General features: G+C 51.5%; 11 protein-coding genes across 11 annotated transcripts; 4 read left to right on the forward strand and 7 right to left on the reverse strand.

The window, feature by feature from the left end:
• Nucleotides 1-32: 32 nt before the first annotated feature.
• On the forward strand, nt 33-1,766 carry BJY04DRAFT_210754 (cytochrome P450; the record flags this gene model as incomplete). Its single annotated transcript, XM_073714299.1, has 5 exons — nt 33-185; nt 232-531; nt 581-1,057; nt 1,117-1,408; nt 1,459-1,766. The coding sequence occupies 5 exons, from the start codon at nt 33-35 to the stop codon at nt 1,764-1,766; spliced, it is 1,530 nt and encodes a 509-aa protein (XP_073566020.1).
• Nucleotides 1,767-3,411: 1,645 nt separating this feature from the next.
• On the forward strand, nt 3,412-5,041 carry BJY04DRAFT_223291 (uncharacterized protein; the record flags this gene model as incomplete). The annotated part of the gene is made up of 6 exons (XM_073717649.1): nt 3,412-3,621; nt 3,686-3,804; nt 3,858-4,010; nt 4,069-4,224; nt 4,291-4,413; nt 4,537-5,041. The coding sequence occupies 6 exons, from the start codon at nt 3,412-3,414 to the stop codon at nt 5,039-5,041; spliced, it is 1,266 nt and encodes a 421-aa protein (XP_073566021.1).
• Nucleotides 5,042-5,173: 132 nt separating this feature from the next.
• Nucleotides 5,174-6,383, reverse strand: BJY04DRAFT_147447 (uncharacterized protein). The gene is made up of 2 exons (XM_073708813.1): nt 6,100-6,383; nt 5,174-6,027 (listed from the first exon to the last, which is right to left on the reverse strand). The coding sequence occupies exons 1-2, from the start codon at nt 6,253-6,255 to the stop codon at nt 5,329-5,331; spliced, it is 855 nt and encodes a 284-aa protein (XP_073566022.1). The 5' UTR covers nt 6,256-6,383; the 3' UTR covers nt 5,174-5,328.
• BJY04DRAFT_200353 (uncharacterized protein) lies at nt 6,380-7,544 on the reverse strand. The gene is made up of 3 exons (XM_073712911.1): nt 7,215-7,544; nt 7,005-7,148; nt 6,380-6,939 (listed from the first exon to the last, which is right to left on the reverse strand). The coding sequence occupies exons 1-3, from the start codon at nt 7,346-7,348 to the stop codon at nt 6,852-6,854; spliced, it is 366 nt and encodes a 121-aa protein (XP_073566023.1). The 5' UTR covers nt 7,349-7,544; the 3' UTR covers nt 6,380-6,851.
• Nucleotides 7,545-10,436: 2,892 nt separating this feature from the next.
• BJY04DRAFT_200356 (uncharacterized protein) lies at nt 10,437-11,063 on the reverse strand. The gene is made up of 2 exons (XM_073712912.1): nt 10,984-11,063; nt 10,437-10,922 (listed from the first exon to the last, which is right to left on the reverse strand). Exons 1-2 carry the CDS (start codon nt 10,984-10,986, stop codon nt 10,629-10,631), a joined length of 297 nt encoding a protein of 98 aa, XP_073566024.1. The 5' UTR covers nt 10,987-11,063; the 3' UTR covers nt 10,437-10,628.
• A 493-nt stretch (nt 11,064-11,556) lies between these two features.
• Nucleotides 11,557-13,213, reverse strand: BJY04DRAFT_223293 (GMC family oxidoreductase; the record flags this gene model as incomplete). The annotated part of the gene is made up of 2 exons (XM_073717650.1): nt 11,557-12,936; nt 12,992-13,213. The coding sequence occupies 2 exons, from the start codon at nt 13,211-13,213 to the stop codon at nt 11,557-11,559; spliced, it is 1,602 nt and encodes a 533-aa protein (XP_073566025.1).
• A 609-nt stretch (nt 13,214-13,822) lies between these two features.
• BJY04DRAFT_231908 (uncharacterized protein) lies at nt 13,823-15,694 on the reverse strand (the record flags this gene model as incomplete). The annotated part of the gene is made up of 2 exons (XM_073719649.1): nt 13,823-14,110; nt 14,231-15,694. The coding sequence occupies 2 exons, from the start codon at nt 15,692-15,694 to the stop codon at nt 13,823-13,825; spliced, it is 1,752 nt and encodes a 583-aa protein (XP_073566026.1).
• Nucleotides 15,695-16,387: 693 nt separating this feature from the next.
• Nucleotides 16,388-18,771, reverse strand: BJY04DRAFT_210759 (uncharacterized protein; the record flags this gene model as incomplete). Its single annotated transcript, XM_073714300.1, has 3 exons — nt 16,388-16,996; nt 17,050-17,229; nt 17,767-18,771. The coding sequence occupies 3 exons, from the start codon at nt 18,769-18,771 to the stop codon at nt 16,388-16,390; spliced, it is 1,794 nt and encodes a 597-aa protein (XP_073566027.1).
• A 533-nt stretch (nt 18,772-19,304) lies between these two features.
• BJY04DRAFT_223297 (NAD(P)-dependent oxidoreductase) lies at nt 19,305-20,268 on the reverse strand (the record flags this gene model as incomplete). The annotated part of the gene is made up of 2 exons (XM_073717651.1): nt 19,305-20,168; nt 20,224-20,268. The coding sequence occupies 2 exons, from the start codon at nt 20,266-20,268 to the stop codon at nt 19,305-19,307; spliced, it is 909 nt and encodes a 302-aa protein (XP_073566028.1).
• A 672-nt stretch (nt 20,269-20,940) lies between these two features.
• Nucleotides 20,941-21,855, forward strand: BJY04DRAFT_200364 (uncharacterized protein). The gene has a single exon (XM_073712913.1). It carries the CDS (start codon nt 21,011-21,013, stop codon nt 21,776-21,778), a length of 768 nt encoding a protein of 255 aa, XP_073566029.1. The 5' UTR covers nt 20,941-21,010; the 3' UTR covers nt 21,779-21,855.
• A 117-nt stretch (nt 21,856-21,972) lies between these two features.
• On the forward strand, nt 21,973-22,404 carry BJY04DRAFT_223299 (uncharacterized protein; the record flags this gene model as incomplete). The annotated part of the gene is made up of 1 exon (XM_073717652.1): nt 21,973-22,404. One exon carries the CDS (start codon nt 21,973-21,975, stop codon nt 22,402-22,404), a length of 432 nt encoding a protein of 143 aa, XP_073566030.1.
• Between the last annotated feature and the right edge of the window lie 90 nt (nt 22,405-22,494).

Below are 22,494 nucleotides of genomic sequence, written 5' to 3' on the forward strand. Positions count from 1 at the left end.
AAAAGCTGCCGCAGAAAGCGAAGTAATTCAACATGCCGCTCTTATGGATAGCCGTACAATCGCTAGGCGTGCCGATTATTCTGCTCGCAACATACATCGTCTTCAACGAAGTGCTGCGCTGGAGTAAACGAATCAAGGGACTGAAAGGACCGAGGGGGCTTCCACTTATTGGAAACTTGCGCGACGTATGTTCGCCCACAGTATTCGAATAAACACTCTGACCATTGACAGGTGAATAAACAATTCTCAGCGGAGCAATACCGCCAGTGGTCTGAGGAGTATGGCCCAGTCTACCAAGTCCAGCTAGGCAACTCGCCAGTCGTCCTCGTCAACAACGCCGAAGAAGCAAAGACACTGTTCCTCAATCAGAGCTCATCGCTCATTTCTCGCCCTCTGTTCCACGTCTTCCACAAAACGGTCAGCAAGAATGTCGCAAGTATCGGCACAAGTCCCTGGAACGAGAGCTGCAAGCAGCGCCGCAAGGTGGCAGGCGGTGCACTGAATCGACCGAAAGTCCAATCTTACGAACCAGTGAGTACGTTCTCGTCTTGTTTGAAGACATTGTATTGATGCAAAATAGATCATCCTCCGCGAAACATCCGACTTCATCTCCGCTCTAAATGCCGAATCGCGCAACGGCACTGCAGACGCAAACTTCAACTCCGCCGTGCATCGCCTTTCTCTTAACATGGTCATGACACTAAACTACGGCATGCGGATTGCAAAGACCACCGATCTTAAGGAAGACGCCTTCTACGCGGAAGTTGTAGAAGTCGAGAATCAGATCTCAAAGCTCCGCTCGACATCCCGCAATTTAGCAAACTATATCCCTCTCCTGCAATTTCTTGAGCCGATTTTCTGGCGCGAGACGGCGGCTAAGGCGGCTGATGTGGGCAATCGACGGATTGCGTATAACAATGAGCTTCTGAGGCGCCTGCAGAGTGCCGTCGATAAGGACGAGGACGTCCCTTGTATCCAGGGGAATGTGCTTCGGGATCCCGAGGGGGTCGCGTTGAGTAATAATGAGTTGCTGAGTATCAGTTTGAGTATGATGGCTGTATGTCCTCCACATCCTGTTTCTACTTAGTTAGCCTACATCTGCTAATTGTGTTACAGGGCGCAGATAGCAGCCAGCCGACAATTAACTGGGCCTTCCTACTTCTCGCTCACAACCCAGCCATCCAACAAACAGCCTATGAGGAGCTACAAAAGGTGACAGGATCAACCTACAGCCTCTCCGAAACAAAAGACGTCGAATACATCTACGCCCTCGTGAAAGAAGTCCTCCGCTTCTACACGCCCCTGCCACTCTCCATGCCCCGTGAAACCACCGCGCCGGTACAGTACAAGGACACCGTCATCCCAACCGGCACAATGGTCTTCCTCAATGCTTATGCTTGTAACCACGGTAGCTACCCTCACATACCCCGATTCTTTACAACCACTAACAAAACCTAGATCCCGCCCTCTTCCCCTCCCCTTGGACATTCAACCCCACCCGCTGGCTCGAGGACTCCTCGAAACACACGCACCAGTTCGCATTCGGATACGGAAGCCGGATGTGTGTGGCGACGCATCTTGCTACTAGGTTAGTCTACACGGTATTATATCATACCCTGGCAAACTTCGAGATCCAGCCCGCGAGTGACGCGCAGAGCTGGGAGTGGGATGCGATCAAGGGACTTAAGGATCCGACGGCTTTGAATGCCAGTCCTGCAGCTACGAGGGCGAGGTTTGTGAAGAGGGAAATGCGTGTCAGTGATTAGACTAGAGGTTACGGTGTATGAGCTACGGTGACAATGGTGGAGATGATATTCGATTCAAAATAACAGCCACATAAAGGAAACGACACAAATATGCCAGGATGAGTGGAGTAGCTATAAGAACCAACGGTCGTCAGCATTCCAGTCCATACTTATAATCGAGCTCATCCCAATCAATCATCCATCTCCACTGCCTCAATCGCTCTCTGGAAACTGATCATGCTCTTAATATGAATAATGCAATCGATGGTCACTCCGAACCCTTAACCCCTAATCTTTCGTATCCCGAGAAAAGAAGAAAAAGAAAAAAGTAGACGACCCTCCACACCGCGCCCTACCCCTACCCTTCCACCATCTCACCCGGCCGCACTTCCTGTTTTGTTTCCGTCTCAAGCGGAACAAGCCCTCATCAAAACCTTCCGATTAGTGAGATGCCCATAACGGCCATTCAGAAAACTCGCCAAGCTGTTAACTGTATTACAATATTGGATCGAGTAGACAAAGCTGAGACGCAACTGCAGCGGGAAAGTATGCGTGTGCCAAGGTTACTTTGGCTGCGAGGTAGCGGGTTAGGGTTAGTTAGGGGGTCGGGGTGTGTTGAGGCGAGTGGCTGATCTCTGTATGATATGTAGGCAGTATAGCCATCATCGTTGGGTATACAGTTTGCATAGCACAAATTGGAAAACAGCCTGCGGTTTGAACGGCAGGCATGGAGGCTGTTGATATATCCGAGTCTTTCTTCCTGGAGCTCTGGTACTAACGAGAAACCACGTTTACGACTACGAAGACGGGCAATTTGGGGTTGTTGGTGAAGTTAAGAGGGGCAACGATCAGATGGTAAGCAATGTCGAAGGTTCAGATAGATCAGACATACCACGAGATCTCCATGTTTATTCTGAGCTGATTGCACGCTATTTAGTACAGAACTATAGTTCTCGGGCTCAACCATGACTAACTAAAAATTTCTACAGCATGACAATTCAAGCGAGCACTTACTGCCCTGCAGGCCCTGGAGCTTATGCAAACCCTACTGGGCCAGATCCTTGCATTACAGGCTCGGGTCTTTGGTATCTCATTGCTCTGGTCTAGGCGCAGCTATGCCGAGAACGTCCAGACCAGGCGTCGTTCATAGGTCTAGTCACTAGGGCGGCTTCGACTCCTTTCATAGACAGTTATTGCCGCAAGAACTGCTGTGAGCAATATAAGATTATAGCCGCTAACGTAGTTACCAATTTGTCCCGCAGCCGTTCTGTTAGTCGTGATAGGAGCCGTTTCAGCAGGGATTATAGGATAAGATGATTGATTGGGCCTCGGTATGCGCTCTGAGGCATCGGATCTTTAGTTGCGTTGAGCTCCAATGGAGCTCGTTGCCAAGGTATGAGCCCTGTTCTTGGTCAGTCTGGCACTTGGGCAGAATGCTACTTAACAGGTCCAATTCTCCCTGATTTGTCGCTCGTTCTTAATCTGAAATAAAGCCCTCCAGTTGTTAAGAATATCGCCGCGATGATCCACCACCTGCTGATACTGGCGGCGTTGGCCGTGGGTTTACCAATAGGTACAAGAGCTGCTTCGCCAAGGTTCATTAGATGTTCCTCTGACACTTGGTCGGGCAGCCCACGCGCAAGAGGAACCATGCTACACGGCCCCCATGGTCTTTTACTACCGCAACCTGATCCTCTCACACCCTGAACAACTGCGCGCATTCGACAATTGCACCACACTTAAAGGAGATATCAGCATCCACCCCTCATTCTTCGGCGCCCTTGTACTCAACAGCGTGGAGAGTTTCAGCGGTAACATCAGGTTCGAGCGCAAGGCCCTTCGGGAGCCAAGGTTTGAAGCCATCGAGATGCTCAACGTGAAGTACATGCAGTCAATCTGGCTAGACTACCGACTATGCCCAAGGGCTATCGCGAGTGCAGCTTCCGAAGCTGGTGGAAGCCAGAGACCTTGGGCTGAGACTGGCCCCGGAGGGGTCATCGTTCGACCTTTCAGCTCTGGCTCGTGTTGACGATCTTCATGTCTACGGAATTTGGAGAAAGTATGAATGCCACTGACCCCTGCTATTGTGCTACCGTTCTGACTGCGCTGCAGTGCGTCGTTTCCATCGCTGGAGTTGGTCAATTCTGGATTGGCGCTCCGCACTGGGAACGAGCAGGGCGGCCATCATCTCCTCACACCAGTCGATCTGGATCTTCCCCTGCTCACACACGCAGGCGCCATGTCAGTTGTTGGTGATTTGAATAGGTTAGCTTTCCCGTCTTGCATAGATCCCTTTATGTGCCTTATACTAACGCAGCCCCAGTCTATCAGTTCCCAAGCTGGCGGAGATCAACAGAAACGGGAGATTGATCCCCGGATGGTTACATGTGCGATCAACGCATACTAAGTTCTCGGGCATATCTATGCCCTCCCTGCGCCAGGCTCACGGTACACCGAAATTTGAGGGACATCTACATAGGTATGAATCTGCTATTGCTGCAGTGTACTTATTCCTACCAACTCAACTAACGATCCGTCTTCTCAGCGTCAATTTATCCGGACTCGAACGAACTGGTACCAAACTTGAGATCCAGGCCACGTCACCGGTTGCGATAGCCTCCCCTGTCGAAGAGGTCGGAGGACTATACATGAAAGGCCCCATTACTGCGTAAGGAACCCTACATCATATTCAATACATCATATCCCCAGGATTCTTTCCTTTACCAACTTGCCGAATCTTCATGAAATGAGCATAGGCTGCCTGACGAGCTAACAATTACACCATCCATAGCCTCTCCCTACCCAACCTCCAAAAGGCCACTGACATTGACATCCAATCCACCCACAAATTCAACTGCCCTCTCGCCCTCATAAACACCTTTCGACGCCTCTACGGCCGCCTCGAAGCCACCTTCTGCACGAACGAGAGCATAGCGACCGCCGGTCCCAATCCATATTCACATCTTGACTTCCCTCCGTCTCAAAGACCCCCGGTATATCATTCTCCTTCTCCTTCACCATCACCCACACCTTCAACTCGGAGACCACCTCCTCGTGTTCGGCCCACGGCTATTACCACGCCGACTCCAGGCTCTGGCTTGCGCTTGGACTTGGGCAGTGTGTTCACCCCGGGTGTCCACATACCGGTCACGTTCTTGTGTATAGTTCTGCTAAGCTGTTTCATATTTGAGCGGACGGTCATTCGCCGGCGCAGGGAATATTTGGAGATAAAGGATATATCCAACGAGGACGAGGGTGGGGCGAAGGACGGCATTATAACCAAAGAACTTTCCTAGAGGCCTGTAGGACATCTAATAATCCATCGTTGCCTGTCAGTCCTCCTGCTACAGTATTTCCCCGGTGTATCTGCGACGAAAAAGGACAATCCCATCGATTGTCCACTCCAACAATCGAATATAAAACATGTAGACCAACAAAAGCCACCCTACTCAAAACCAGAACACCCCTTGCCACCTCCCACACAAGCCATCAAACTCCCTCAGACACCAACAGCATACCCTAACCTCCCACCCCACCTCACGCAGAACAACAACAACCGCACAGCGCAACCCACACCAATTCCTCACCCTTGACTCACCCCCCCTCCAAACGGAATAAACCCCTCCCGAAAATACCTCTCCGTAACCACATCCCCATACCCGCGATCGTCAACACAATAACTCCCCCCCGAAGGCCCAATATGCGGACAATGCTGCGCCGGCCGATACTGCACCATATGCTCATGCACCTCGCGACACAGCAGCGTATTCATACCTAGCTCATGCGCCTCGCCGAACCGGATCTCCTTGGTCAGAAAATCCACGCACTCGGGTTTACTATCGTACTGCTTGTTCGGACCGAGACAGTAATCCTCGTGGGTCTGACAGATCGTGTCCGCGAGGAGGGCGGCAAGTTTCGATTTCGTCGTCGCCGCGTCGGTCGTGTTGAAGAGGGTTGGGCCGGCGGTCTCGAGGAGAGTCTGCACAAGCCAGCCGAACCAGCGGAAGGTCGAGTCGTACTGGGAGATTTTCCCCTCCGGGGTGAAGAGGATCCAGGTGTCGATTGTGATTGGGAGGAGGGTGTTGTTGAAGGATGTTGCGTTGAAGGTGAAGAGGGTCGATGCGGAGGTGATGTTCTCGAGGGCAGCGAACTGGGTGATTGTGTAGTTTATGGGCACGCCGACGAGGCTGACGTGATCGGGGTCGGTGAAAAGGCCGAAGTTGTATTCAGTGTTGAGCTCGCGGCCGTCGAAGGTGCGGGTTATGTCGACGCGGCCTTGGACCTGGAGGGGGTGTTAGTAGGGGTTAGTCGTTGGGGTGGTTGTTGAGTTGTAAGGTGGGGGGAGGGGAAATACATCTTCGGTGAAGACGGAGGTGTCGGTGGCGTTGATCTGTTGGAGGTTTTGCGGGTAGAGGAAGTTCTCCCAGAGGGAGTTTTGCAGATTCCAGAGCTCGTCGTAGGTGAATGCAGCTGTTGCTGCCGTGAAGGCGAGAGGTAGGAGGTAGTGCATACTCGTTTATGAGTCTCAGAGCATACACGAAAGAGCGAATATGATTCAAATGTCATTAGGGATTTGTTTATGGACTACGTGTAGCATTCCTATGAAGTCCAAGTGTCACCAACATTCCTGGTGCGAACTCTATAGTTGAATCATCGAGTGTGGTCCAACCCTAGTCTAAATGTTGGATCGGGTCACGACCGTGTGATCCACCACGCAACTGTGGCGCGCAGCCTCCTACTCTTAGAGTACGTTCGCTCAAGACTATTATTTTCACGCTACGCACACATAGCTAGGACCTGCCCACAGGCGAAGGCCAACGCCATTGCGTCACATGATTCCAAACACGCGTACAGTACGCAAGGTACATGACAAGTCGAAAGTTACCAGAGGCCCGACGTAGAACAGGAAAAGCATACATTGTCTCTGCATTTGCACTAGGGCACAGGAAAACCTGATCAGGCAGGGAAAAACCTATACCGAGACATTGAAAGAACGCGGGCGGCAACCATCATATAATCGCCAACAATCTCCCATATAGCGCATTTTCTCCTTCTTCAACCGCATTACTCCCACCCTATTATCCCACACCATAACCCCGAGAGTGACTAAGGGCAGTTGGCAAGATCCATCTGCCCACACTCCGAGTAAATCGTGTTCGAATCCCCACATGCAGCGATTCTCACGCGGTATTTACTAGCGTTATCGAGGCATTAGTCGCGGCTATTCTGTTCTGCTATGGCGGAAGGCTCTATAAGTACCTTTTGACAAGCCCCGGCCAACATTTCCCGCCGATATTAGCAACATCAGCTGCGCTGCTGACGGGCCCAGCCACTTTGATACAGCCCGGGGGAAAGTACAATCCCCAGTTGCAGAGGTAGATGCAGACGGTAGACGGGTCGGTGCTAGGTATCACTTGTTAGAATATCGATTCATTGTGTAGTCTGCGGGATCAGGGTGGGTTGTCATACTTTACATGGCTCCAGTGGACAGCCCAGTTTGCTGTCACGTCGAGTGGGTTTGGCGGTGGTGGGGAGAGACACTGGATTGCGGTTGTGGCTGTTATAAGAGCGGCCAGGAAGGGGAGGATAGAGAGGATATGCATGTTGTTTTGGTGGTGCGGACTAAAAGCTGGATGGGCTTGCGTATAGAGTGTTGATAGCGAGGTATGACTGGATATGTTGTACTGAGAGAGTTATATCGTATGCACAGAGAATCAAAATGCAGGAATAGATGCAATACCTCCAGCCTTGCAACAGTATCAACGAGGCGATCGTGCCGTATTTAACTCAAGTCCCTTCTATATCCCAGACTAAATACTGACATTCCACAGATGCCTCACTCCGCACACAACAAAGCCGGAATTGATCTATCATCGATGCCTGCGCAAAATGCACCGCATGACCAACGGAGGCGCTTCTCTCCGGCGCCATCTATGTCTGTGATCTTCCCCCTTGACAGCCTTCAATTGGACAGACCGTATATGCGCCTCAGACTGACAGTTTGCTGGGGTGATAAAGATCACCGCTATTCTACGCAGCTTAAGTTTACTGGCTAATCTCTACCTTCAGTCGTACATAGCTCAAGGGGTTTTATAATATATAACTCGGTTCAAATTCACTTTCCGCTGAAGCCCGCGGATATGCACAAGGTGTGCAGCTGGAATTCCTTGATGACTATCACAGACACGGTGTGGACGCGGGGTCTAGATCAGCATCGAGAACAAGGATCCCCGGTATTGTATCGAGGCACGAGGATGGCGGATGACAATGCCCCTCTTTGACATTCAATGTATTGGTCGTCAGCTCTCTACCCAGATCCTTAGACACGCCTCGTTAGTGGTCGATCAAGCTGCAGCAACCTGGTGAATAGAGTTCGAATGCAGTCTACTGCAAGTGCTAGGTAAGGGGCGCTATTGCACGAGCTTTGTGGCTTGCAGTTGGATATATGACACATGGTATACAGTCCACCCCCGCAAAGAGAACCATTTACAGAGCAGTGTTTCCCATAGCTGAGTCCTGTCAGGTTGGTCTGTCTCACGGATAAGGTTTTAGATGGATGCCCTTGGAGGACAATCAGCTGAACAAGGTTGCCGGTTGATGAGAGATGATATAGCAAGATCCAATTACTTACTGACTCGTTGGTGTCTTTAGTCTCGTTCCAAGCCTAGCTACTTCTTACGCGAAAGGACCTGAGTTATGCGCTGTCTCTACCTAAGTTCAGGTCGTGTCAGGAACACGAAGTGCACAATCCCTGCGTACAGATACCATTATATCACGCTTAATTATACCGGATCCTACGATCGTGTAACAAGTGCGAACTCTGGTCTTCTCAGCCTCCATTGACCAGGCCTATCCTGGTCTGGCTGCACCTGGTTGGCTGCGTTCCGCTCAAATGCACTCCCTCTGGTAGTACGTCAGCTTGGAATCTGCCCCGCCTGTCGTGTAACAGAGCACCACCAGACCCGGGCTCCATGGACGAGCTCAGATTTCCTCATGGAAGTTGTAATTCTGGTCAAAAGCCATACGTGTCCTAGTAGTCCAGTCGAACGAAACGACACGTAGCCCGAGGAGGTGGGCATAATCGCGTGGCCATTTGCACTGCCAATATTCGAGTCGAAATCAAACGTCTTGATCAGTCGGATATAAGTTCCGCCGATGTCTCAGCTTACGGAGACCAGAAGCGCCCCATACGAGAATTTGCACCAGACAGGAAGCGGGACCATTTCGCTGGGAACTTTTGATTGTCAGGCTGATGACGGCAAGCTGGTGCGGTGAAGTACAAGCTCCATCAGTTCGTTGATGATTCTCCTCGCGACAAGCGACTGTAGTTTTTACTGGTGCCTAAGAATTATCTACATCTTCATATAACCATCAGGCTATAGCCGTAATTGGGCTATTTATTACACCTGTGCTTTAGGAATAAAGCTGATCGGGTAAAGCCTCATATTACCGGACCTGGGTCTATAGTTCGCGTAACATTACTGTAGAGAACTACCTATGTTGATACGACGCATAGAATCATGCTGTACGGGTGATCTTCCTTGCCAAGTACCAAAGCCTGTCAATGAAGAAGCAAAGTTACACCGTGTTATCATATGACGCTCAGCGGGCGTATACGAGTGTAAGCGTGGTCAAGGCTGAAGTTGAGAGCGGAGCCCACGATTGACTGGCAGCGATGTATCAAGAGGGTAAGACCAGTATCTATCGTCTACTGAATCCCCTGATCCACCGGAACTCCGGTTCATCGAGTGCATCCGTCTCTTCATCGCGAAGTGTTCCATCTTCTATGGCATCCAACAATCGTTGTACGGTTCGCCGGCACCATGCAGCTACAGCCCGTTCCCCAAGTTCTGCACCGCAACGCCACAGACAGCCAGCACATATAAGGATACCGCTGCCCTTGACTGCGATGATAGCAGCAGTGGTGGTTGGTAGACAAACAAGACTCGCTCCCGTTATAGCCAGGATCGACGCCGAAGATATCAGCCCTAGTCTCGTAGAGAACAAAGATTAGCATTTGAGCTGGGCAGGCGAGTTGCTTGCGCTAAGCTTACCTAGACATGGATCCCGCAGCCCGGTCTACAAGAAACTCAATTAAGGGTTTCAATGCCATGAGATCACGTCTGAGGTCGTCCTTGTCGATCTTGGCGTCCCATTGCCATGAAGATAAAGTGGCGCTCTTCGATATGGCCGCTTTGAAAGTCAGGCTGCGAGATAAAGCTACAGACACGGGACTGTTTGTTTCCTCACACGCGCGCTTACCTTGGGTCACATCTGACGTATTATCCTCCTTACTGTCCCTTGAGCGTTTCTCAAATATGAGGCCAGGTTGTGTGCAGCGGACCTCCTGCTGACTTCGAGTTCGATCCAGATGTCTTCTATCTCTTCTATGTCCAAGATATCTGGTGCGTCGGAATGGTTTTGCAATTGGAGAGATCTCTCCCCATCCGATTCGGCGGCTCCGGCGCTGCTCTCATTGGGCCACAATAGAATGATGCAGAAGGAGGTTGTGAGATTCAAAGACGCTATAAGGACTTCTGCACAGCGTTTGACGAGCTGAAAAAGGATGCGGGGCTTACTAAGATTGAGTGCATGCTCCCGGAGACCCAGAGCGAAACGAAAGGTTGATGCCAGGGGGGGGTGCGAGATTTTCAAGATCAAGGAAGCTTGGGAGATATCAAAAGCATGACGCGCATTTTCCTATAGCAGCATAGAGTATAGGTAGAGCATTTTATACAAGCCGTATTTTTAACTTTGTGTCCGGTGCTTGACCAGTGTGATGCTATAGGGGCGATACCTGATATAGTTCAAACTGTTGTCCTAGTTATGCATTGGTATGCTTGACTCCAAGACCGTGCCATCACCGAACAACGCATCTCATCATCATAGATTACCCTTGCTCAATTCCTCTGCCCAGATCTCATCAATAACCCTCTGGTCGTGATCATTTTTCCAATCCTCATAAGTGCGATAGAGGTACTTTTGGATCCCTCGATGCTTGTGATAGTACGTCTCATGATTGATCTCACAAACACCATCCTCCTTCCCCTTATGGTCGACACAGAAGTGGCGATTGCATAGCACACATAGCTGGATAGGGAGGGTATCCTTTAGGTGTGGCTTCCGCAACCGCATTCGATCGTGGACGTGGCAGGACTGGGAGGCGAGAGTGTCGGTCTAGAATGAAGGATCTTCGTGTTGAGATTCACAGGCCTCTAGTAGGTTAGAAGACACTCACCATTCTATTACTCCTTGTGGAGATGGCGGTCTAAGAGACTTGGTATTGGAAGATGGGATATAGAAGTGAGGTGAGTGGTAAGATTAAGTCTGGGGAAACTGAAAGGCGGGGTCCAGCTAGTCTCATATTTATTGCCATTGCACAACACCATTAGTAGTTTCATCCTGGCATTAATTGGGCTACTAGTGCTGCCTTGATGAGGCGCTGTATCTTGGCGGTGGGCGTGTGGATGTGTATCACAAGATCCATCCCATAACGAGGGTGTTCTGGAGGTTTCAAGTAGCCAGGCGTCCATGCTGTAATGAGACCAATATCCAGAGGACCACAGACGGTGGCAAGGCTAGGATGGCTTACAATGTGGCAAGGTTACTTGACTTCTGGGGTTTGCCCGGAGGCACAGATGGTCAATTTCCTTGATACCGTTACTCTCTCATATCATCTACGGCTATATTGACTTTAGACGGACACTGTGAGGTCAAGATTCATTTCACATGTAGCACTTGGCTTTTCTACCCATACAGTCAGTCATCTATCTGCCGCCGCTCCTCCCATCTTCCTCCTCTATCTCCAAAATCAAACATCCGCCTTGATTAAATCAGCCGCTCTCTCCGCAACGCCATAAACCACCGCCATCGGATTCGCATGCGGAATCAGCGGAATCACACTCGCATCCACAACGCGCAAATTCCTCGTCCCATAAACCCGCAAATGCTGATCCACGACACCGCCATCTTCCCTCGGAAGCATAGCCGCCGTTCCACAGGCATGGTGTGCATTAACCGCGAGGGACTCTCTCAACGTCTTCTTGATCGTCTCAATATCCGGAATCTCAGGTTTCGAATCGATGATTTCCGCGAACGATGAGGTCGAGAGAAGTCCATACGTGTTCTGAACATGGCGTGCGAGAATCTCGATGTCGAGATCATGGGTAAGGTAGCGGAAGTCGATAGTTGGCCGTGCCTCTGGGTCAGAGGAGGAAATGTGGACGGTCCCGCGGGAGAGGGAGTAGCTGACCATTGGAGCGACGACGGCGAGGCTATCGGGTAGGATGCCGATCATGTTATATGCGGAGGCTTCGTTTGTTGACTTGAGAAGTGATTTCACTACCTCTTCTACCTTGCTTGGGGTTTCCGGGACGAGAGAGAAAACTTCGTCGAGCTGGTTTGGGTCCAGGCGCGTAAACGATATCGCGAGCATGCCCTGTGCGGCGTTTGCGATGGCGGGGGTTGCTTTTAAGGGGATGGGGATCTGAGCCATAATGTGGTTTTGAAGGTTCTTGCCGACGTTGGGGCTATTGATAATGAGGGGGATGTCCACTTCTGCTAGGCGTTCTGGGTTGCCGATGCCGGATAGTTCGAGGAGTTTGGGTGTGTGGAGTGCGCCTGCTGAGAGGATGACTTCCTTTTTTGCCTTGACGGTCGTGGCTTTTCCTCCAACTGTGACTTCGACTCCTGTTGCAATGAAACTGCCGCCTTCTTTGTTGAGGAAAACACGTCGAACTGTCGCGTGAGTGACAATGTTGACATTCTCCCTCGCACCCGCGACAACACCGTATGTGCTGTCCGAGCTGCTTCGGTTTCCTGAGACGGGGTCAATGGTCGCAGTATACGGCCGCACCCCGATTGTTCTCTCCTCGGCGAAGAAGTCCGTTGACTCCTCATATCCTAGCTCCGCATGTCCAGAGATCCACGCCTCAATAACAGGGTGCGTCTTTCCCTCGACCAGAGCAGCATACGAAGTCTTAATTGGGCCGTTGCCGGTCTCACCGGGAAGGGTGAACGCTTTCTCGAGATATGGTCGGAATATTTCCCACGTCCACTCGGGGTTGCCTAGCTCTGCCCAAGCATTGATTCCCGCTGGCGATGGCGGCGTAAGCACCATTCCATTGATGGCGGATGAGCCGCCCAGGAGTTTGCCTGCGGGATGCTCGGTGCGACGATCATTCAATCCTGTCTGAATTCTTGGTTAGCAATAGAGAGGGTGATAGCCAAATCGACTGCGAACACACCTGCGGCTCTATTGTTGGCTTCCAATCCAGCTCTGTTCCCGGTACGGTATGCCACGCCAACGTATCATAAACCCTCGGGTCTGATGTGCTATTTCCACCGCTTTCGAAAACAACAACAGAGACATCTGGGTCTTCAGAAATCCGAGCAGCGAGTACCAGGCCGGCGGTTCCTCCGCCGACAATGATGTAGTCGGCAGACGACGGGAGAGCAGAACATGCCATGTTGGAATTGACAAAAGAATAAAGCCTGTGTCAAATTAAGACGTAGAGGAGAAGGAGGCCGGCAGACCGAAGAAATAGGTTGAAGAGCGGTGTCGTGTCAGCAATATAGCTCTTTGTTCAGCCCATGCCAAGCGTCATGCAATCAACCCATTTGGAGTGAGATGGCTCAGCCGCGGGTAAGTGTCAACGGATCGACAAGCGTTGGAATAAGGACTAGGCAAGTTGCAACAGAAGAAGCGTTCACCACTACCTGTCTCCCATATTCGATGGCATCTGGAATGTGAGGAATACAAGGCATTATGTGGTGGTGGCAAGAAACATACAGCCAGTGCCCCGGAGGTGCCCAGCGCGCAGTGCTTCCATTTCGGGAACATTATTAAACTTCGATATAGTTGGTGTCATATATTAGGGATCGGGGAAAAGGAAAAGGAGAAATGCCAGCACGCTAATCATTATGCGTAAAATTAGTCTAATTCATTACTCCAATCATGCCGCGTATTCGTGCAAACGGAAGCTGGGCTGAGGCGGGAATGACCGTCCACAGGCCATTGCAACCTCAGTAAGCAGATTTGTCAGGGGGCGTGCGCTGATCAATCGCTGAGCAGATAATTACACAGAGTCGAGACGGCGTGGATCGAGCCAAGCGGGATTTTGCTGGCCATCTCCCGGGAGCATGGCAGACGCAGGCAGGTCTTCTAGAATATGCGAAGGGGATACCAAGTCGGAAGGATCCATATCCGGTATGAATGGAAGTGTCTCAGAGCCTAAGAGATCATTGTAATACTGGAAGAACTCTGCTTGGCACGACGAGACAGCGGCGCCCGTCATTCCATCAGGTTGCGCTTGAGCAAAGATGCCCGCGCAGGCCTTCCGAAACTCCGCAAGAGCTTCTGGCGTCTGCCACGACCAGGTCATGTACTCTTCACAAGCGTTAGAAGGATCCACATCACCGGGATGTGGTCTAAGTACGCCCCACGGGGCCCAGGGTCCAGCAGAGAAATAGGGAAACAGTTCTACTGCTCCTCGACCCGAGGGCTGGGGAGTTGCTCCGTCAGATGTTTCTGGTATCGTGTCGAGACCCATGCCCTTCTTGAAGAGTTCGAGCCATTCTGCATTGTCGGCTGGCGTTTGATTCCAGGGGTCATCGTCACCGAAGAGTGTCCGCCGAGCGTGGTTCTGCAGCATGCAATCCGTGATGGGCACTCCTGCAGCTCGGTTTTTGCGCACAAAGTCGGTGAGCTCAACAGTGAAGCATTCGAACGGTGATGGCTTAGCCGCGACTGCCGTAGGATTTGCGGTGGTTGCAGCTTCCATGTCAAAGTTTCCCCCGACAAGCTGGGACGCACTGAACGGATCCATCCCTATAGCTTCGATGCCGATCAGGTATGGTGGCATAGCATTCTGGACTGCCAATGCGACTGACGGATTGAGTCCGCGTGGCCCTTTCCAATCCTTCATCGATGCGCCTTCTCGAAAGTGTTGGCCGATGTGCTCATTCCTCGCAACCCATGAGACAAACCATTCGTTGCATAGTCCGCAGCGCGAGTTGATGTTATCTACCTGAGACTTCCAGCTGTCCATGCTTGGTTGAAGCTGATTCACGCTATGGACTAGGCGAAGGTGTTGAACAAGATGGTCCTTCCGATAGAACGTCCGTAACACCGACGGCTTCTCCTGACACCTGCTATACGAGTGAGACTCGACATGATTATCAGACGGATTAGGATCATCGCAAAAGACACAGAGTTCAGTCCCATTAGAGGCTAAATAGGTCGGGCCGGTAGGGCAACACGTGTAGCTCTCCAGCGATAGATGCAGGGTCTTTTCGTGTCGTATCCAGTCGTATTTTGTTCGAAAGGTATCTGTGCAAAATGTGCACTGATATGGTCGTGGTCCTTGTGCGAGTCTTCCGGGTGTCTTTGTGAGGATGGTTGACGGCTTTGGGCGTCGTCGGCGTCGACGTTGTGGTTCGGCTACGTAGAATCTGTTGAACGAGCCATTGGAACTATGCGAGCCGTGACTGTAGGCGGATGAGGCTGAACTGTTGGAAAGCCCGGATCCAGATGCATTGGATGAGGCAACAGATCGAGAGTCATTCGGCGTGGGCTGTAAATCTTGTTGAGCTGCGCTGCTGCCCGGTGGTAGGCCTGAGTTCTCGCACACTGCCACCGCACTCATGATCGCATCCAGGGACGCTGCTTCCGCTTCGGGCGGCGAATTGCGCCACCGCTCAAGCGGGCTCATGGTTGAGCTTCCGCTCGCCTGGTTTCCGATATCGACAGGCCGAGACACAGTGTTGAAGGAGCCATTGTGGTATCTGTACCTCCGCCTCCTTCTAGCGTTGGAAAACCAGGTTGAGACCTGCGTGACGGTTAGACCGGCTTCCTCAGCCAATGATGCTTTCCTTTGCTTGCTGGGATAAGGATTATCGAAATGTTTATCGAACCATCGTTTGAGGACATTGGTTGCAGCTCTGGTCATCAGCCGTGACTTTTGCGACTCGTTTCCTGAGGCGGCAACAGGCGAGTCTCGACGGGCTGGGCTTGTGTGATTACTGTCAAGAATTCCATCTATGTCGTGCGGAGTTGACGAGCCATCTAGCCCTTGAAATACAGAATCAAAGCCGAGAACCAGAGAGTCTGGAGGGGTCGGGTCATCCGTTAACTGCAGTTCGCCGGAGTCATTTTCCGGAAACGTTTCTACTGCCCACAATGCTTCTTGAGGATGCTCGGGCAGGTCAAATGGCATTCTTGTTTCTTGTGAGACAGTTCAAGCCTGTTACACAGGATAAAATAGGGTGTCGATGAGAATGGTTGATGGGAGTAGATGTTGGAGTCATCCTTAGAAATCAGGACGAACAAGATTGAGCAGTCACGTGCCAGTCGCGCCCTTGTCATTTCCTTTTTCGGCCAAGGCGTCCGTCCACCTGACATCTCCCCCCGACCTCGGAGCCCACCCATGTTTGCTGACAACGAAGAACAACCATCGGAAATCGTTCTAGTATAAGGAGAATCGTTATGTTTTGAGGTTACACTAGCCGAGAAGTATCAAACATCACGATCTGTCGTTCGCATATATATATTTTCAAGTCAAACAAGACTGCCGACCCAATGCAAGCTATCAAATAACGGTTAAATATATAGACTTCCACCCTTTCAACCCGAAACCAACCAATCACTTCAAAAACCTCTTCAACAACCCCCCCAACATAACCGTCATCCTCTCATAAATCTCCTGCCTCTTCCACTCAAACCCCTCAAAAACCTCCCTCGCCGACCCAACAGCAATCTGCTCCTCCCCTTCCACAAAACCATCCCAAAGCTCCTCCACAAATTCCCCAACGGGCATGCCAATCAACCCCCCATCCCTCAAATCCGGCTGATGCTTCTCATCATGCAACTCCGTCTGCACAGCGGGCGGAAAGACCTCAATCACTTTAACATCACCCGGCCCCGTCTTCAACTGCGTGCGTAGCGCCAGGATAAAATGGTGCAGGGCGGCCTTTGAGGCGCCGTAGTTGGGGCAGCGCATCATGGGGACGAGGGCCATTTGGGAGGTTGTGTAGGCGATTGCGGTGGGGGTGGTTTGGGCTTGCAGGTAGGGGAGGAGGGACTTGGTGAAGTGCACTGCGGCGGTGTAGTTTACGAGGAGTTCTTGGTCGAAGATGGTGAGGTTGACGGTGGAGGGGGCGGAGAAGTCGAAGGGGCGTTGGATGCCCGAGTTTATGAAGACGCAGTCGATGTCGGGGTGGGTGGTGAAGATGGTGGAGAGGAAGGAGGGGATCTAGATGGTTGTTAGATGGTGGAGAGGAAGGGGGTGCTGTGGACGGAGCGTACCTCGTCTAGCTTGGTGATGTCGAATACTACGCTGGTGACATTGGCGCTGCTATGCTGCTGCTTGAATTCGTTGAGGTTCTGCTCGCGGCGGCCTGCGATGACGAGGGAGACGTTTTCTTGGACAAACCTCGCAGCGAGGGCCTTGCCGATGCCTGAGGTGGCACCGATGATAAGGACTTTCTGATATTTGCACGACATCACGACTGTTATAGAGAGCACAAGGCGCGCGAAGATGAGATTGATGCTTGAAATCCTAAGAGAAGTAAGAGCTCTTTATAGGTCTCTTCTTTCGGCATTTCTAATCATAATTCCAGGAACATCCTGGAAGACAGCGAAGTGGATATATTGACGTTCAAAGTATGCCGCCATCGGACACTGTACAAAAAGAGTTTAGTCTCCACTGCTTAATTTTGCTTGCAGGGGACCCCAGTTTCTGGCGGAGGCTAAGCCGTTTGAAGAACTCCTTACCGTGGACCCGGAATGCCAGCCAATTTCGAGGATCGGTGACGTGGGAGACCATAATGATTACTAGTATACGTCACGAAGTTGAAAGACCCCTGGCGTACTAGGATTTTAAAATTTACTTGAAAAAAAATCAAAGGTATTAAGCAGGAACAACAAAATCATAATTCAATCTAGCAAAGCCATAACAGTCTAGCATGTAACATCCACTCAAGCGGTCTCATCAACATTATAAACCAACTTCTGCCCACTAACCTTATCCTCCTTAAGCAACTTCAACCCCTCCAAAACCCCATTCAGACCACCCGGCTGAACAGAAGGCGGGTGAACCTTGACCTTCCCCTCCCCAAGAAGCTTCGCCGCATTATCCCAAAACTTCTGCGCAAACTCCTTATCCTCAGGCTTAGCAGGCCAGTGGGTGGGTCCAAAGTTAAAAGCCTCGCCGGCAGCAGTGTAGCCGAGAGTCCAGCGATCATTGACGTTCTCGCGCGCAAGGGGCACGACCAAGAGAGAGCTGTACTCGCCGCCTTCAGTGGAGAGAGCCTCGTCGCAGAACTTGGAAGACGCCTCGAGGGAGATTGTGTCGAAGACATACTTGAGCTTGTTGTCCGTGTACTTGCGGATCTCAGCGGCAGCATTGGGGTCGTTATAGTCGTAGACGGCGTCAGCGCCAAGGCTCTTCACGAGATCGAAGTTGCGCGGCGAGCAGGTAGTGATAACGGTGTATCCTGAAAGCTTCGCAAACTGGATAGCAAGAGTGCCCGTAGCGGTAGAACCACCGTAAATAAGCACAGGGAGGGCCTCCTTAGTCGGGGTCTCGGGAGGAGCAAGCTTAAGGCTCTGGTAGAGACCCTGTCCAACAGTGGTAATACCGACACCAAGCGTAGCAGCCTCCTGGAAGCTCAGGTTGTTGGGGATCTTGATCTGGATGTCGCCCTTGGCGACGATGTACTCGGCGAAAGCGCCATCTTCAGGCTGGACGGCGTTAGAGCCGTGGACGAAACCGGCTACGCGGTCACCCTTCTTGAAGGGCTTCTTGACGTCTTTGCCGACGGCTTCGACGATACCGGCGTAGTCGCAGCCGACGAGGACGCCTGGGGGAGCCAGGAACTCGATGTGCTTCCAGTCGGTGGGGTTCAGGGCGACGGCGACGGTTTTGACGAGGATGTAGTCATCTCGAAGCTTGGGGATGGGGCGGTCGGTGACGAGAGCACCCTGCTTCTCGGACTTGATGATCACGGCTTTCTGAGTCTGAACCATTGTTGCGATTTTGGGTTGTGTGGGAATGATTGAGATTTGGTTGCGGTGTTGTAGTGCTGTATTGATGCGGAATGGATCGATAACAGCAGCATTCACGGCTCTATATATACAGTGGAGATGGAACACGAGAAATCACAAGAATTCGACGGAACTGTGGGTATCGCTTATAAATGCAGAAGGTTTATAATTATGCTTTCATATCCACTTCTTCATCCACATTCAGGATTCCGGCGTCCCACTGATAGTCCGGTATCCCGCGTGCATCCCACTCATTGGCTGGGAGCCCGCCGGCATCCCGCTGGGGCCAAGCTATGCGGCTTACACCTTATACTGTGAGGACCTTATGTCTCGCTCGGAGTTAGCGGACTATAGGCGGAGGGACGACTAATCATCGGTTTCAAGACTAATATTTCTAACGCTTATATTTTCTGCCTCCAAGTATAATATCAGACTACCAGCACTAAGGAGACCCACTCGTATACAGAGCGTGTTACAAATCAATATCGCTCCTCGACATACTTGGAGACAATGAATCAATTCTCATAGCTCAAGCCGGCTTCCCTCCTGATCACGCCATACATGCTAGCTAGATCGCCTCGAGCACCCATCTCCTGAACCTCGGCAAGGTATCTATCAGCCAACTCAACGCCGCGCATCTTAGCCCCCGCTTGTTCAGCAATGCCAAGAGCATGACGAGCATCCTTGCGAGCCAAGCCCACAGCAAACAACGGCTCTTCGCGCTGATAGTAGTCACCCGACCTCATCCTGGCAGAGTATGCCACGTAAGGGCCAGGAAATACGGTCTCAAAGAATTGATGGAGCGAGTCAGTCCCAAGACCTGATTTCTCAGCAACGACCAATCCTTCAGCAATGGCTTCGACCATGCGTAAGACAAATGTGTTGCCCATAATCTTCAGTAGAGAGGCTTTCGCAGGATCTTGGCCGCTGAAGTCAATGCAGCCCTTCGAGAACGCAGCGGTGTATTCTTTCGCTTTGTCGACTGCATCCTTCGGACCAGCTAGAACGCAGATGACTTGGCCTGCTTCGGCCATGGCGGGCGCACCAAAGACGGGACTGGCCACGAAGTTACCTCCAGCATCCTCAATCTTTGCTGCAATTAAGGAGGTAGTGTCTGGGTGAACAGTAGAGCAGTCGATGAAAAGCTTGTCTTTGATATTACCGGCGGCAATACAGCTGCCAATCATCTTTTGTATGGCTGCGTCATCTCCAACGCAAGTAAAGATAACATCAGCTTTTGAAAGGACTTCCGAGATAGTTGATGCAACAACAGTGTTTGCGTTTTGCGATGCGAAGCTTTCGGCGCGCGAGAGAGTTCGGTTGTAGATCACCAAGGGGGAGGTGAGTGACTCGTTGACAGCCAAATTCTTGGCCAGCCCCTGGAGAGTCTGTAAGTAATGCTTGAATAGCAGGAGAAAAGAAAATGACTCGTACTCGGCCCATATTCCCAAGACCTATCCACGCGATTTGAGCAGCCATTGCGTTGTTAGGTAGAGTTGTCAAGGAGAAAATGACAGAGTGTGTGATTCAGAGATGGAAGTTGGTGTACAATCCATGATGACTAGATCTCTGTAGGGTATTTATATCACCACATTTTCCCACTTGCAGATAGAATGGATGAGTTGCCGGGCGTCGTGGACGACCTTGCCTTGATGAAGGCGATCAGAAGCTAGAGCCGAATAGGACTAGACTCCACCTGATCCATGGATCAACTCCGATGCGCCATGACTCCACGTGACACAGATCGGAGGCGAGTGGAGGTGCCAAGCGACCGGCTCTTGTCTCGCCCCCCCGCCCACCTGGCACCTGCAGCCCCTGTCGGATGTCCTCCCCTTGCATCTGTCCACCATCCTTCATCCACTATTCCATTCTATCTGCCAGAATGGCGCCTTCCACGGTCAGACCTCCAACACTACATCGGTCATGTCAAGCCTGCATTCGGAGCAAGCGCCGCTGCGACCAGCGCTGGCCGCACTGCACCAGATGCCTATCCCGAAAACTCGCCTGTGAATACATCAACGTGCCTCTCTCTACTCATACTGGCTCAGAGCCGTCCTCAAAGACTCGGAAGCTAGACGCCAGCACAAGAGAACCAACACGCGCATACCCCCCCACCATCTACCTACCCCCACCATTAGAAATCAGAAAAGACTTCAAACCCAGCATCATCGCCTTCCTCGTCTCAGGAATCCGCTCATACTCGATCTCTTTCGTCCAAGACATGAAAACCCACTTCATCCATCCCGAACTCTGGTCCGAGTCCTGGGAGTACAGCTCCTACATAACGCCCCCACCACCAATCCAACAAATCCACACCCTCTGCCACCTCTACACCACCAACACCCCAAACTCATCTCTCCCACCACTTCTCAAAGACACAATCACCTCTCTCTCAAATCGGATTCACCACCCAACAACCTTCACCACTCTCCTCTCTACAACGCAAGCCCTCCTCCTTGCGCAATCTATGCTCCTACTAACCGAAGACCCTGCAACTCCTTACTCGGAATCCACCAGCGCCATGCTCTACCACATCGGCCACAAGCTGTGGGCCCAAGCGCCCATCCAACTCCCAAACAGTCTTAGTCCCCGCAAGGCATGGCTAATGGGTGAGACCGTCCGGCGGACGATCATCATCTCTTTCGTGCTGAGGAGCGTGTACTCAATGTTGAAGAGGGGGTATTCAGTTCGAACGCCATTCATTGATGCTTTGCCCTTTGATCTGCGGACAGTGTTATGGGATGATGTCTTTGCCCAATGGAATGGTGGTCTTGATGAAGTAGAGGCCCGGGATGGCACCGAGTCGATGGTCTCCCTTTATCAGTATTCAGCCATGCTGGAGAGTGGCGCCGTGCATGGGATTTCCGAGTTCGGGGGGTTGGTCCTAGCGGCTTGTAGGGGGATAGGAGTTGAGGAGGTACCATTCCCTTCGGTGAAGGAGTATAGGTGTTCGTCGACAATAGGTGTTGAGCCTGTCAAGTGGCACTAGACTGGCCTCATTCTATACCGCCAAGCCCCGAGATTTCTTTCAGTTTTTCTTGTTTTGTTTATGCACAGCGTGAAGTGGCATTTTGAACATTCATTACAGTTCTCTAGATTTACAAAGCGAAGCGAATTCATCTCAAGACACAACCTCAATCCCGACCCCATTCTCCTGAACCTCAATACATGAAGGATTGCAATATGTCTCCGCTCCCTAGTACCGTTCTGATCCCCCCCATGCTCAGCAAATGCAGCACCGCGCCTCACGAATATACCATAGCACCCAGTATAACCCCTCTGATCTGCAACCTCCGCCACAACCCAGAGAGCAAACCCCAAATGAGTAGGAAGCAGACCTCCCCCCTCTCCCTCCCCCCCACCTCCATTCCTTCAAACCAGACCGAGGAAAACCTCCATAGCCAGATCTTCGACTCCACGCACACCCAACATCCAACCACCCAGCCAAGAACCCGAAGTTTACGAGATATCCCATTCCACAACCCACCGCTCCTGAACAATGCCCAAAGCCCCATGCTCTTCGATGAACATGAAGATGGAGATGAAAACGCCCTAAACGTTAGCATCTACAATTTCAGCGAGGCGCGGCTGATCTACAGGGCTATCTACCTCTGAACTAGGACCACACCCGCGGAACAAAGCAAACATGACTACACCCGAGTTGGTTCTAATGCGTGCAGGGTAGATGTACGATTTCTGAGCACC

Source organism: Aspergillus karnatakaensis, assembly GCF_047715665.1.
Source record: "Aspergillus karnatakaensis strain CBS 102800 unplaced genomic scaffold BJY04scaffold_70, whole genome shotgun sequence".
NCBI classification, from domain to species: Eukaryota; Fungi; Ascomycota; class Eurotiomycetes; order Eurotiales; family Aspergillaceae; genus Aspergillus; species Aspergillus karnatakaensis.